The following is a 14,560-nucleotide window of genomic DNA, read 5'->3' as shown; positions in this document are numbered from 1 at the left end:
TATTTTGCCATGGGTTATCATTTTACCATAAAATTTATGCTTTTTCAACAAAGATAAGAGTAAGTCATTGTGGACCAGTGGTGAATCTGGTGTACACTTTCTGAAATATCAGGGGACTCTTTGCAGTAAAGGACTGAAGTATTATAGTCAGTAACACAATATGACCATGAGATAGCTATGAGGAGACAGCGAAGAAACTGTGTTCATGTTCAGGATGTGGGAATGTTAATTTTAGCTTCACCCTGAGTTTTGTGTAAGTCACTGACGTAGAAATTAGTCAGTGGCTTTGAATGTTGAATTTGTGCCATTTTGTATAGTGCTAATACACTCATGGCTCTAATTGAAGCCTGATTCAAAACAAAATATCATACTCAGTCTAATGTTTATTACGAGGAAAAATACATGGAGTGAAAATTATAGTGATAGGAAGTGGGCGCAAGAAAGCAAAGATGTTTTAAAGACATGAAATCTAAGCCAAGGGAAATAAGATAATCATATTTGTGCCGGACTGAGTGAAAAAAAAAAAAGAATGTGAAAAGCTAGACGCTGTTGACTTTGTGCAGTTGCATACCGGGTATACCATGTAATACTGGCTTGTCATCATTCTCTTTCTTTATTGTATATTAAAGTAAATAGTAAAGCTATTCCCTTAAGAGTAGCTCTGCCACAAATTCAAGTCGCTCCAGGCACTAATTTATACACTGGCCTTTCACACACACATTTTTTTCCTTTCTGTTTGTACAGGGTACAAGTTGGAGCAAGATGTGTCTTTCCTGTTTTTCCTGTTAGAAAGTGCATGTCCCCAGGGTTGCTCATCACCTGTGATCATTAGGGGCTTCGAAGATCAGGAAATGAGGCACACTTAAGACTAAATTTTCGTCACTGTCTCTTTTGAATAGCTTAATTTTTAAATGTAACATAAATATAATAAGAGTAGATGGTAGGCAAGGCCCTAGACTAGTGATATGGACAAAGACCTGGAGAAACTAATGTGTCTGGTTGTGTGTCATTTCCCAGGGACTTCTGAGATAAGAGAATGTTCAATTTTCTGAAACTATTGTCGCCCTGTTGGATTTGGAGTTGTAATAAATTGCCAGAAAGTTACACGTTAAGGATAAAGTGGCTACACCTAGGCAGAATCATTACGGAAAGAAGAATCTATTTCTTTCACCCTTAATTTCTTCTCACAAAACATCTTTTTGCCTTTTTTGTAAAGGAGAAAGAAGAACAATGAACACAATTCAATTAGGTAAGTTAAACTAATTAGATAAATTCAATCAATTGGATTAGTTCAATTAGATTAACACAGTCCAGGTGCTCTATACTTACATATTCCATGAAATGAAGTATTACTAATTCAGAAATACCTAATTTATTGCAATCCCTCTGTTCTGGCCAGAAGTTTAATTGTATTCACTGTCAGATAGATCTCCTCAGCTGAAACATCATCTTAAGGCCTAGACCTGTGGCTGCTTGTATATCTCCAGCTCACATGCAGGTATAGTTGGGTGATAGACCCTCCTTGGCAGCAAAACTGATGCAAGAAATAACTTATTCCTGCTCTCACTTTACTCTCAGCTGTGCTGGTGCAACTGTCAGTGTGGCCAGTCTGTGAACTGGTTGATTAAAATACCTCCAGAGTCACTGAGCTCTGAGGATGAGAAACACTTTGCAGAATCAAGATCTTACAGAGGTATAAAGCGGCTCTTGTGATACCTGAATCTTGGTTTACACACACCTTGTTTCTCAAGACAGCTGGGACAATTATATTAAAAATGAAACCACAATGACTTTAGCCTGGAAATAAAATGCATAAAACAAAGCCCCATCATAGGTGCTGCAAGGAGAAAAAAAGCAGAAAACTGACAATTATTTACAGTGAATGCACGTCTCATTGAACTTGTATTGTGGCACCTACCTACTAAAAGAGAAGCTGTGAGCAGTTTAGGATCATAAGGGCTTTTCCCTCGGCCATTTTCAAAATGTGAATCTTCTATTCTAAAAATGTTGTCCTGTGGGGTAGAAAAAAAGGAAGGAAAAGCAATATTATATAACAAAAGAACACTAAAAATAAGTTGAACTAAACAGAGTGCAGTATATATGAATCATACTGGGTTTTGTGGTTTCAGGAAAGTCAAATTGCACTAGGTGAGGATCTGGCAAAAGTGCCCACCTTCTAATCAGTATTATGCTGAAGGCTAGCCAAAAGCACAAATGCACATGCACAGCTTGTGTCTCATCTATTCCACTTCACATATAATTTCATTATATTTCATTACATTTCATTAAAGTTTCATTAAACTCTTTTTGCTTTCACTGAGAATATGACCGAGTAATAGTAACTGATGAAGCTGGAATCTGAAGCTCTTGTCTGAAAAGAGATAAAACCTATTTTTCACTGACTATACTTTTCTGAAATATCCTGAAAGTGTAGATTAGTACATAACACAATGCTAAATTCTGCTTTTCCTAACCTGAGTATTCCGTGACTTACTGTTTCATGCATCCTCAAATTCAATTTTAACTGCATCACGAGAGCTTATTTTTTTATTTTTCAGTAATATGCAACAAAACTTTTAAAATATACAGGCTGAGGGCAAAGCATATGGGAATATAAATCAAGATTAAAAAGGCCTCAGTCAACGCTAAGTCAAATCAAGGTCAGTAAATCCAAAGCAATGGGCTTTTCAGTACATTTAATTACTTTAATTTTAACTGGTGGACCAAATCTGCCAATCAATTTGAATACTGTCTTCATCTTACGTTTTGCACTGAGGGTAAAACCAGAATAGATGCTTCTTGCACAGTAGACTTCTACATTCACAGAAGACTTGTGAAGACCACGCCGAAAACTGAAATTTCTATTTCCCACCTGCACTGTGGTTAATTTGCATTGCACTGTGTTAATTTACATCGACACTGTATTAAGTCAAGGCCCCCCAAAGCTGCGACAACTCCTATCCCCCAACAGTTTCTCTGGTTACTTAGGCCTTTGCACAGTTCTCTGTTGCTTTTAGCTGAAAGTTCTCTATGAGGTAGATGCTGGAGGCCTTCCTTTAACCAATATTTGCAGGACCAAGTAGCTTAGGATGTAATAACAACCACAGCTTGATACAGCCTCTTTTTTTCGTATTGACTGATCAGAGACCACTCATCTGTTTCAGGAAAATAAACAAAAAAATAACTTCAGAATATGTCTAATGTATGTATTGACACTAGAAAACAAGTAAGAAGATGATACAGTATTTTTCCCTATTTATTTCATAACAAATCAGCTCTTTACCTTGATTCTCAAGTTCCTACAGCACTTACTGCTTTCACAGACTAAGAAATCACCCCTTTCTTATTCTCATCATTCCTTTCCAAAGACAGAATCAGAGAGGCTGGAAGGGCTCTCTAGATATTAAGTCCAGGAGGACTTGAAAGAAGACTGTTGTCAACACTGGGTATGGTCAGTTTTGGTTTTGTCTTGCCAAGTCATGAAAACCTCAAGGAATGGAAACTAAATAACTTGTCTGGGCAACTTTCACTGTCCTCTTAGTGAAGCATTTTTTTTCTAAACTGAACTTTCGAGGAAGAACTTGTGACTTTTGGTCCTTATTATATCATCTGCAATGATGGCAAAGAGTGTGGGTCTTTCCTTTTTGTAACTACTCTTCAGGCAGTTACAGGTTGTTCCTGAGCTGCCCATTCAGCTTCACTTCTCCAGGCTTAGTCTCAGGCTAGAATTTCATGAAAGCTTAATTAGCATGTAAACTCCAGAGTCTTACATCGTTTTGTACATGCAAGTAAAAGTCTCAAAATTGTGCACAATACTTTCAGCCTCAAGGGTAACGTTCCAGTGCTCGAGACTTGGCACTCCATGCTGCTGTGGAGGATGCAAAAAAAATATCAACAACTCAAATTTTATTCAGCAATTGCTTTGGTAATGTTTATTTAATGTGAAGATCATTCAGACAAATAGCTGATGTCTTTCTCATGAGCAGTGAATTGAAGTATTTGGAAGCAGCACTTCCCCTGGCACTCTGCCTTCCCCATCTTGCTCATCCATACTGAATCCAAGCATGGGCCAGGCCAGTGATCAAACATACTTCCAAGTGGTATTATTTTAAACCTATTGAGTCCGTGATTCCATAAGTGAATCACAGGCTATAATTTTTATTACAAGCTTGTTTAATTACATCATGCAAGCACATATCTGTGTATTACATATTTTCAAAGGAACATCAGAAGGATTTTACATTTCACTCCATTTACTGGAGAAAAAGGTGAAAGGAAAATGAACTGTTAGCATGATAGTCTATCTGGAGGGGCTTACTGCACTGACAGATAAAAAATTTGGACACAACTTCATGAAGTTTGATCCCAGAATTCAAGTTCAATCTCCTAAGGCATGTTCTTGTAGATGTAGTCTGCCTGATTATGTTTATACAGTCATCCTGTATCTGTAATATCTTGCACAGTATTAAATTTCTTTCTTTCACCTTCCCTTTCTTTCTATTTCTTAATAGTCCGGACACATTCCTTGCTTTTATCTAGAAATGAATAAATAATGAAAAAAACCTGTTTTTGAAATTCTGCTCTAGGGTCCATATCTAGATCTTACACAATTAATAAAAGCAGTGAATTGAGGAGAATGCTAGACCTCAGCTACAATAATAGAAAATGGTACTAATGCTACAAGCCATTACTGAAAAATGTTATTATCAATCTATGTTTTCTTGGGATTTCTTATTAGTAGATAATAATTGCTCAACCAGCACACCAATGGATATTTGATAAGGCTATAAAGTCGGTGGCATGACAGTTAAAGCAGAATATATTCCCAAAATATTCCCATGTGTCATTATAAGACAAATAGGAAACAGATGTGGAAAGTGATTTGGTGTAGGAAGAATCTGATTTTTGACTGTATTCTTCTGGTTTATGTCACTGTAACTCTACTGATATTGGTGTGTAGCAGGCAAGAAAGAGTGGAGAACTGGGTCAGCATAAGTCAGAGATGATCTACCCTTCTCTTTGTGTTTGTGGAATAAAACATTTGAAATAAGAGGCATGACAGGGAAATCCCACAGTGTTTTCGTATTTCAGTTAAAATGCAATGTAGAGACATGTACTGTAAAAGTTTCCAAATGTATGGGTGACTAATAATGACAATAAATACATCACTGTTAAGTGCCAAATAAATGTATCACGGTTAGTCTGAGGCCCCAAGGAGTTTTGATAAGCATGCTGTAGGAAGTCTAATCTGTCACAAATAGGGCAACTTGCCCAAATAGCTTTTTGGGTGCTGAAGTCAAATTACTTTTACCTACAAACCAACAATAAATACAGGCAACAAAGGAATAAACTCTTTTCTATGTACTTCTCCACCCCCATTTTAAAAGCCTAGGAAGCAATGTGACTAATCACTAGTCTGTGGCATTGGCACCCAAATTCTGCTCTGAGATGCCATAACAGCAAGAGAGGAGATGAGAAACCAGTGTCAATATTTGAGGGTAAAATTTCATCTCTTCATTTTTTACATAAGGGGTGCTTGATCATTTTCTGGAGAGTTAGCCTCTGTGTCAGACTGGAAACTCAGGCTATGCTCCTGGTGTTATAAATCCTGTCCACGTAGATTACACCTGAAAGTGTGCAGGCAGCAGAGAGAGTGAGGGCAGCTCCTGGGTAATGACTCAGCACCAAATCAGTCTGCCTGGAGATAGCAAAGACCAAGGATTCGCTCGGAGACTTATGCAGGCTTTGGACTGTGTGAGCATGGCCTTCTTTTGCACAATACAGACAAGAGCTTTTATCTAAAAAGAATGTACATTTTTTGTTCTCAGAAAAAATTCTGATCAGTTCATAATTTTTCTGTCTCTTGGGTTTTGCGGTTAATTGAATGCAAAGAATGATCGTGCAATGAGTCAGCAAATACCTTAGCCATAAACAGCAAGAAAAACTGTGTATTCACCAAATGCTCACTGTTTCAAAGTTTTGTGGGGGTTATTACAAAAACAAAGACAGGAATTCATGACAAAGAAAGTTTGCCAGGCTGGATGAAATTCTCTAGAAATGCAAAAAGAAAAGAAAAGAAGGTATTCAAAGAAAGGTCTTTGTAACTCAACAGTTAGTCCAATTTCTTGTCCAAAACCCTTTAGTTGCACTGGCAGCCCAAAAGGACATTACAATGTACTTCAAACCTTTTTCAGGATCCTTGTAGTTTTAGATAGGCTTTTAGGCCTTGCTGTAGCATGTTTTATTTAGTTGGTGCTGGGTTATAAAACTCTAGGTTTATATCACATTGATGCTTCTCTATAATCCGTAATACTGAATACTACTGAAAATGAGATTGTTTAGGTCTTGAAATTCCACAAATTCATAATGACAACAACTGACTGCTGGCTCATGGTATGGCACAAATTATTTCACCTAGTAAATGCCTTGTGTGGTGGGAGATTATGCTTCTGGCTCCTTAAAACACATGTTTTCCTGTAGCATGTAGAGAGATAGTTGGCAAGACTCAGGCAGAAAGAACTATGTTTCGGTCCAATAACATAAAAGTTATTGTGATTCCCATTCTTTAGCTCAATGATCTGTCATTTCAAGGCTCCAGAGATTTGCTTTCCAATGGCTGAAATACAGCTGAAATAATGCTCCATATCATGATACTGAGTGGTGACAAGACATTGCTGTTTGACAAGACTTATTTTATATCTTACTATCGAACAGCTTCAGTCAGCCAGTGTACCAATATACTATAATATTATATATACATATAAATATATATATACCCAGTATGATAATTTTTATGCCACTTTTGTATCTCTGTCAGCAGCTAGACCACCCAGAACTGTCTCAGCAAAACAAGGATAAGAGGAAAGCATACATTAGTTGGTTTTGGTATAAAATAAAATAAAATAAAATAAAATAAAATAAAATAAAATAAAATAAAATAAAATAAAATAATAAAATAAAATAAAATAAAATAAAATAAAATAAAATAAAATAAAATAAAATAAAATAAACATCTTCTTTCCCAGTTTAGTACTATTTCTGGCTTGTGAGAAAACATGTGGCCAGTGGGGAAAATCTAACCTACCAGAATGGACAGCACTGACTGCTGAGTTTCAGGGTGATTCTTTTTCCTGAAACTTTTCTGGCAATTCACACAGAAACCATCCCAGAATTGCACAGCCTAATGCAGCAAAACCACTGCTGGTCATTAATGAATCACTGCTGGTCAATAATGAATCAATGCAGCGCAAGCAAATGATCTGAAGAGGCTGTGTTGATGGAGTGTGTACAGCTACTGAGAAGGTATTACTGGTTTAGATTATAAGAAATGTAAGATGTAGAAGGGTTTGACAGCAGTGATGCTCCCCAGCTGCTCTAATGCAATTGAAGGAACTCATATCCTTAGTCTTGTAACCCCCAAACCACAAATAGAAAGGAGCATGTCTCCAGGGTATCTTCCAGGGGCTAACTGATCTCCACAACAAGCTGCCAAACAATAACATGGGATGGTGCAGAAACATTCAAGATGCCAAGAGCCCTAGGAACTATCACATCCTTTGTTTAATAAAAAAAGTAGATTTGGCCACAGCTGTGAGCATTATTGATGTTAACATTTCCCTTGCTGTTTTCACAGACTCTGTTGTGTTACCATGAAGCGTTTCATAAGAAGACAAATAGATTAAAGTGAAAAACAAAAAAACCAAAACACCCCAAAACCCCAGAAAAATTAACTCCAAAAGATTGCCGGAGTGGAGTGCCTGGAGTATGACAATGCACCAGGAAGGGGTATCCATTTGAAGGACTTTAAAGCCAATGGCAATGTCTCTTAACTGAGTCACAAGTTGCTGGCATTGAAATACCGTATTCTTCAGTGTTGGTAAGAATAAAAGGAAAAGTCCCACTTCTCACTCAGAGAAAAACTTTCAGACTTGTTAAGGCTTGGATTATCCCCTCTACATAGAGACATTAATTGGGGTGGCTAAATTTGCTGCCCTAGTCATAGTCAGCAGAAAGCAGCAGGTTCCTCTGAATGACAAGTCAGAGCAACTCAGAACTGCAGTTCCCAAGGGCAAGATCTCTCTTCACTGACCACAGAGGAAGCTTCATATGAATTTAGGTCTGAGCTGAGTCTTTCTGAAATGAACACTGCTGAGGCAGCTGATTGGAGCCACCTGACTTTGAAAACAGACACTGATGGTTTTGCTGTTTGTTTTTTTCCTTTTTCTTTTTTTCTCCCCTCCAATATATTAATTGCAGTGAATTTTTGATTTTCCTCTTGCCCAATACAACTTTCTGTGCACACGTTTTATGACTATATCAAGGATATTTCACAGAGTCTTTTAAGTACATTTCACTCCATGAGAAATGATTTATTTATGAATTCTGTTACTTTTCAAGAATAATTTTAAATGGAACAACTGTGCAGGATATGGCTATGTTGTTATTGTTATTATATTTCCTATTTCACACTTAATCTATTGAGTCATGAAAACTGTTAAATATGAGGACTTTGGTTTCAGGTTTGGGAATCATGCTGTTATGGAACTTTTAATAAGAAACATTTATTAAAGTCATCCCCATGGAATGTTTTATTTTTAAAAAAGTGCAAGTGCAAATAAATATAATGTGAGAAATTAAGCAAAAAATACAAATATTAAAACAAATGTAAATGTTGAAGCAAGTGGTAACCATTGGGGAAATAGGTGAAAAGTGATTGAAGCAATAATGCAACTGTTTTAAATCATTAATTATTTAAAAAAAAAAAAAAAAAAAAGAAAAGAAAAGGAAAAAGAGAGAAAAAAGAAGAAATGCACACAATGGGCTTCTGACTTTTAGTGTTCAGGCCCCATATGCTATATGGTTTTTACCTGCACACATTTGGGGGATACTGGGCTGTGCAACACCTTTATTATGGCTTTTTTTCCAACTTGAGGCTTAGCTGAATTTAGTTATCGGAAACCAGTTTTAAAACCCTGTGGGAAATCACTCCAAGTGACAGATCTTAAGTAAAATGCTGTTCTTAAGGAAAAGTCTTCAGCTTCTGTATGAGGACCTAGTACTGAAACTCTCGGGATGTTGTGCTATGCTAAGGAGGATGGAAAAAAAACTTTATTGAAAAGCATTTACCTGTAAAACTGATCATGAGCCCCTAAGAAGACCTGTCCATCTCTCTGTGCCTGCCCTGAGGCAGCTTGCCCAGCTTCCAGATCACTGCAAGACCTCTCAAACAGTCTCTGTATTAATCTGTGTCCTTTTTTCCAAACCCAGGAAATACTCTTTCCACTGAGCCATTCTACTTGTAGATATTCACTGAAATTTTGATACTTAAAAATCTTATTTTTAACGTTGAGATAAAAGAGCTGCTGAGATAACACCCAGCTCCATGCTTCATTCTGTAGATTAAAGAATACAGAACAGAGCTCTTGATTTCTATTCCTCCTTTTATCCCAATATGTCACTCCTACTGGAAAGTTTTCTGGCATATGATGTTCAGAAGATGACTTAAGATGCAGTAGACAACTCTGGTAAGCACAAGTTTTGAAAGCTAGTCTTGCTAAACTAAGGTGAATTTGGACAACTTAACCCTCTCAATAGCTCTCTTTCAGTCAAATATCAAAAGTCCCACATTTTTCTGCTTTCTTCTGAAATTAAATGAATTAATATTTATTAAGTTACCATAAACCTTCATAAAAAGGGAAATGTTTCATATCTATCTATCTATCTACCTACCCACCTACCTCTCTATCTATCTACATAGAATTAATGAACTTAATGAAAGGGAAACATAGCCAAATGGGCTGTTCAGGAACAGCTGGTTCAATCTATTCATTATTCCTAGTTTATGATCTGTAAGTGCTTCTGCTTCTGATTGGAAGACAAACCAAGTGTCAATGTCAAGTAGTGAAGACTTGTTCACACCTGAACATACTAGTTTGCATACTAATATTGGTATTTATACGAAGGATAGCCTCTTTCAAATAACTGTGCAACATATGTAAATAAAAGAAGGGCAGGCACAGTCAAACTGAGCAGCTGTTCAAAAAGAAGTATATGTTTGTGAACTTGGTTTTGCAATATTTCACAGGCTAAAGACTTACCTGACTTTCATGAAACAGTTTTTGGGGATTTTTTGTGTTAGTTTTTTTAATGATGTCACATACCTATTTGTACCAATTTTAAAGCACTGCCTAAATTTATATTTTGGGTAAAATATTGTTCTGGTTCTGAATAACACAAATATATGAGCAGACATGAAAAATATCAAGGAATTTCATTATAGTGTCATTATACTACTTATCCCTTTAGAAAAACTTGCAAATATAGAGTGATAAGAAAAACAAACCCAAACCAAACCAAACACACAGTTAACATGAATGACATGTTAACCTTGAGTGATTAGTGAAGACACCAAAAATGTCATCCCAGTGGCATATCAGGCGCTAGATACCATCAAGGATATTGAACGATTCTCAGAGGACACTGAGAATTAGAATGCCTTTGTATTGCAACTTTCTGGGTTGTCAAGTGTAATACATCACCTAAGATCACTGTCTGGCTCATATAGGATGACCTCTGGAAATATAACCACCATACAATGACTGTCTGTTCTAGTCAAGTTATTAAGTGGTCTGCATATGTAAGCAATAAGATATACAAACCTAAAACCAGTACACGTAACTGAACTGCATAACCTAAAAGTTTCAATTCTTTAAGTGTTCTTATTCTTACCCCCAACATATTTTCCATTAAAAACATTTGGAACAGATTCTAATTGCTTTAGCAGATTCTACTATTATGTTAAATAAATTATTGGGCCATACTCTATTACACGATTGTACTAGTTTTCTATGGCTATTTTTAGCATTCAAGACCACTGCTTTCCCCCTTTGTCTTCTGGATTTCCTGTATGTTATTAGACTGTGGTGAGGTCAGGCATCAGAGGAAATAACAGCAGAGCTAAGTCCTAGACCCAATGTTTTATGAATTACTGAGCATCAGTGATGTAATGGCAATAAATCTAACCCAGTCTCAGTCTTGTGTCCTGTTGTAAATAAATGAAGTTAGCAAAGGTGTTATTTTATTCAAGAGCCTTCCTGATGAGAACGAAAATGTTTCCCCCGGGGGATTGTTTGTAAAATTGCTTCTGTAATTAGGGTGCTGTTTAACAAGAGAAAGGTTCTCCAGTTTTCCTGGGGAACTTTCATGTCTGAGTCCAGGGTATCTTATTTACAACACAAAAACGACTGCAAATTGGGGAAGCAACATATAGAAAGGATTTAGTCAAGTGGAGTTAACATATAAGCATATGGCCAAGATTTTCTAATTTCCCAAGCGATTTTGCATGCTCCTGAGTTGGGCACCCAATTTAAGACTCGCTCAAGGGCTCTGATTTTCACCAAATACCTTCTTGGGCAATTTAAAATTCTGATACTTGAAACTGTTAGTCACTTCTGAAAATTAAGGGATTGCTTTGCTTTTTAACTCTTTTGGAAAAATCTCTAATATGAGCACACATCCTAACTAATATCTTCCAAAATCTAACTCTAAAAGAGTGACACAATAAGGAGCAAGCCTAGAAAAATACTAAGAACACTTTTCCCTATAAAAAGACCTGCTGAGCATGCTTTCAGAGAATTTGTGCAAGTAACGAAGAAGGGACAGAGAATTACACCCATAGCAACTACTGTAACAACTATCTGCAACATTTCACTCAGAGAAGTCTGTAGTGTCAGGTCTAGCCCAGTGTTTGATACATATTCAGATTTTTAAAAAACATAAACAAGGTCTGGAATACAGAAGCTGAAATTCTGACCCTTTGCACAATTTTTCTTTTCCTGAGGCAAAGCTTGGATTTGAAATCTCTGCAATAAGCACTTCTCTTTCACCTTTGTTCCCTCCACTTGTTTTCAGTGTGACACGACCCAGCCCTTCTGCAGTCTCATTTTATTTTTCTTCATTAACAAAAAATAATATCCTCAACATGTTAATAACTGGTATTGTGTTAGAGAACAACACATTTGAAAAGCTAACTTCTATTGTGCACATGGAGACATAACTAAGAGTAGACATAATTATAACCTCTCTCTGTGACAAGTTGCAATTATTCCTCATGGCACTGTGTTTAAGAGCAATGCATTTCTCATACAAGTTGGGGTTTTTTATTTAAAAAGCCAAGAATGTTTGATATTCTTTTCCCAGTGCAACAAAAACTTTGCTGACACAGAAACAGATGGATTTAAGTGTTTTTTGATTCAGGGTGACTGAAGAAAATACATTAAAATTCACTCCTTTATTCATTATCTTGCTTGCTTTTCTAGCACCCAGGAATCCCCAGAAGGGGAGAGAGTCAGCAATGCTGGCAAGAATATTTAATACACTCAGCTCACATGTCTATATATGTACACTCATGAATAGGAATGTGCAGTGTCAGTGGGGCTAATCAGCATCCAACCAGATAACTCAGTTACTGATATTCATATTTTAAAGAAATGTTGCCTTTCATTTAACAGAACTTTGGCTCAAAATCCTGGCTGTTTCATGTGGTAAGATGACAGTATAGTGTAGTGTAGTATAGTATAGTATAGTACAGTATACCGTAGATCAACTTTGTTGACTAAAACAAACTGACAAACACAGCAAACTCTCACAGCAAAGTAGTTCTCCTTAAAGTTCAGTTGATTTCTGGGATAATTTTTTGTAACCAACTTTAATGGAATGCAAATGATTAAGTTATTCAGCTTTTTTTGAGAAAGAAAGATGACATTCAGATTACTTCACATTTTATCACCCCCCACCAGATCAGAAGTGGTTATGGTCATGAATTGGGTGAGGCAGGACCTGTCTTTGTGCTCAGAGGAGAGTTAAGGACTGTAACAATAAACCCTACAGACTGCAACTAAGGGCGATGCCATCCCAAATGTAGTGTGATCCCTGAGACCTTTGCGCATATCTTCTCAGGCCCTTCTCTCAGAGCTTCAACATGGAGCCCAGTGAAGTCAAAGAAAGATTCCTCTCAAGTTCAGTGAACGCCAGAGGAATCTTTCTCATATCCCTTGCCATGTTTACATGTTAACTTAAGGTCATAGCAAATCCTTCCAAATGACTATGAATTAAAACAGTTGTTCTCCATCACCATCAATTTAAAAGGTTTGAACTGACGAATAGTTGACTTCTAAACTTGCATCTGTACCATCACCCTTCTGCTTTTTGTCATCATTAAAGTAATGGCAATAAACACTAAGAAGAAAAATCACGTGTGTTCTTAATCCATACTGATTACTTGTTTTAGAATACCTGACTGAAATGCAAGCTTCATTTGCATTTATGCAGATAAATGTTAAATGTTTAACTGCACTTAGCTGTTGATCTTTGAAATACATAATTACACACAAACACATACATGCACAAACAAAAATAATAAGACCTGAAATATTAATCATCTCACTTGCTGTGCCAAATCACCCTTTTAATTTGTTATTCATAAACAAAAGCACCTTTAGACAATGAGCTGAGTTGTCTCCTCAGAAATGCTGTGCAACCCCAGTGAAAGACAATATAACTAAAGAAAAAAGTCAGTTTTGGAGATTACCAAGCAGGATGAATATCAGAAGGATCCACAATAGAAATGCAGTTTTTAAGTCATTGGGTTGCTTCTAAGCCATCTTGTCTCAGTTTTACAACTGGAGTGTTTCCTTACTGTAAGTTAGTCCTGGACCCAGAAAATCTGATCCTAATTCATAGGGAAAAAACACATGCCTTTTTATTTATTCATTAAAATCTTCCCAGACCATCTGCAAGATAATGCTGCTCAGCTTTCTATCACCTTGGATGTAAACATTTCAATGGGAGAAGGTGTTTGTGCTGTTTGAGGCACCTTCTGAACTCTGCTGAGCTTATCTTTTCTTTATAGATGAAACTTTGTTTACCTAAGATTTGAACACTGATTACAGGCCCCTGAGAAACAGGAGACAGTTTTCGAAACATTGTCAACTATAATTGATTCCTGTCGAAATGTAAGTAAGGGAAGAACTCAGAGGTATGGCCTTGTAGGATAAGTGACCAAACATCTGCAATGATGCTGGAGTTTTCTTGTAAGAAAAATCTCACCAGGGCTAGCAAGGTCCACTACTCCCATACTGCACATTTAGAGATGCACAGAAAAACAGTGGGAATGAAACACATCTTTTCCCTTTCCTTTTCTTTTGTACGCAGGCATTAAAATTAACACTTACAAATGGAATCTGAAATATAATAGCCCAGCTGTCTTCCTGTTTCAGGAGGTGTTAGTGGCAGCAGAGAAGTCAAATCACAGGATTGCCATTTTGTTCTCATATCAGTGACTAAGCATCTGCTCCAAAGCCCATTCAGTCTATGGCACTCTCCTCTCATCTTTCAGTGGCCTCTGCATTAAGGCCCCAAAAGACCAGAAGAAGCATCACTTTTTGTATCGATTAAAGAAACAGGAATTTAAAAACTACATTTCTGCCTGAAAATGTTTTATTTGTCAATGTTAGAGATAAAATCTCATATTACTGACTGAAGGCAGCTAGAATAAACCAGA

At 36.7% G+C, this 14,560-nt stretch overlaps 1 protein-coding gene across 4 annotated transcripts in view; it reads right to left on the bottom strand.

Annotated features, from left to right (window-relative positions):
- The window catches only part of SEMA3A (semaphorin 3A), a 338,890-nt gene that overhangs the window by 67,294 nt on the left and 257,036 nt on the right, over positions 1-14,560 (bottom strand). For all 4 annotated transcript variants that reach the window (XM_074869850.1, XM_074869852.1, XM_074869853.1 and 1 more), the window contains one exon: positions 1,919-2,012. In XM_074869850.1, coding sequence (XP_074725951.1) covers positions 1,919-2,012 — 94 coding nt within the window. The remainder of the gene's footprint in view (positions 1-1,918; positions 2,013-14,560) is intronic.

The sequence above is a fragment of the Strix uralensis genome, chromosome 5 (genome assembly GCF_047716275.1).
Source record: "Strix uralensis isolate ZFMK-TIS-50842 chromosome 5, bStrUra1, whole genome shotgun sequence".
Classification (NCBI taxonomy): Eukaryota; Metazoa; Chordata; class Aves; order Strigiformes; family Strigidae; genus Strix; species Strix uralensis.
Note: the sequence above shows the minus strand (reverse complement) of the source record. Positions and strands in the feature narration are given on the sequence as shown.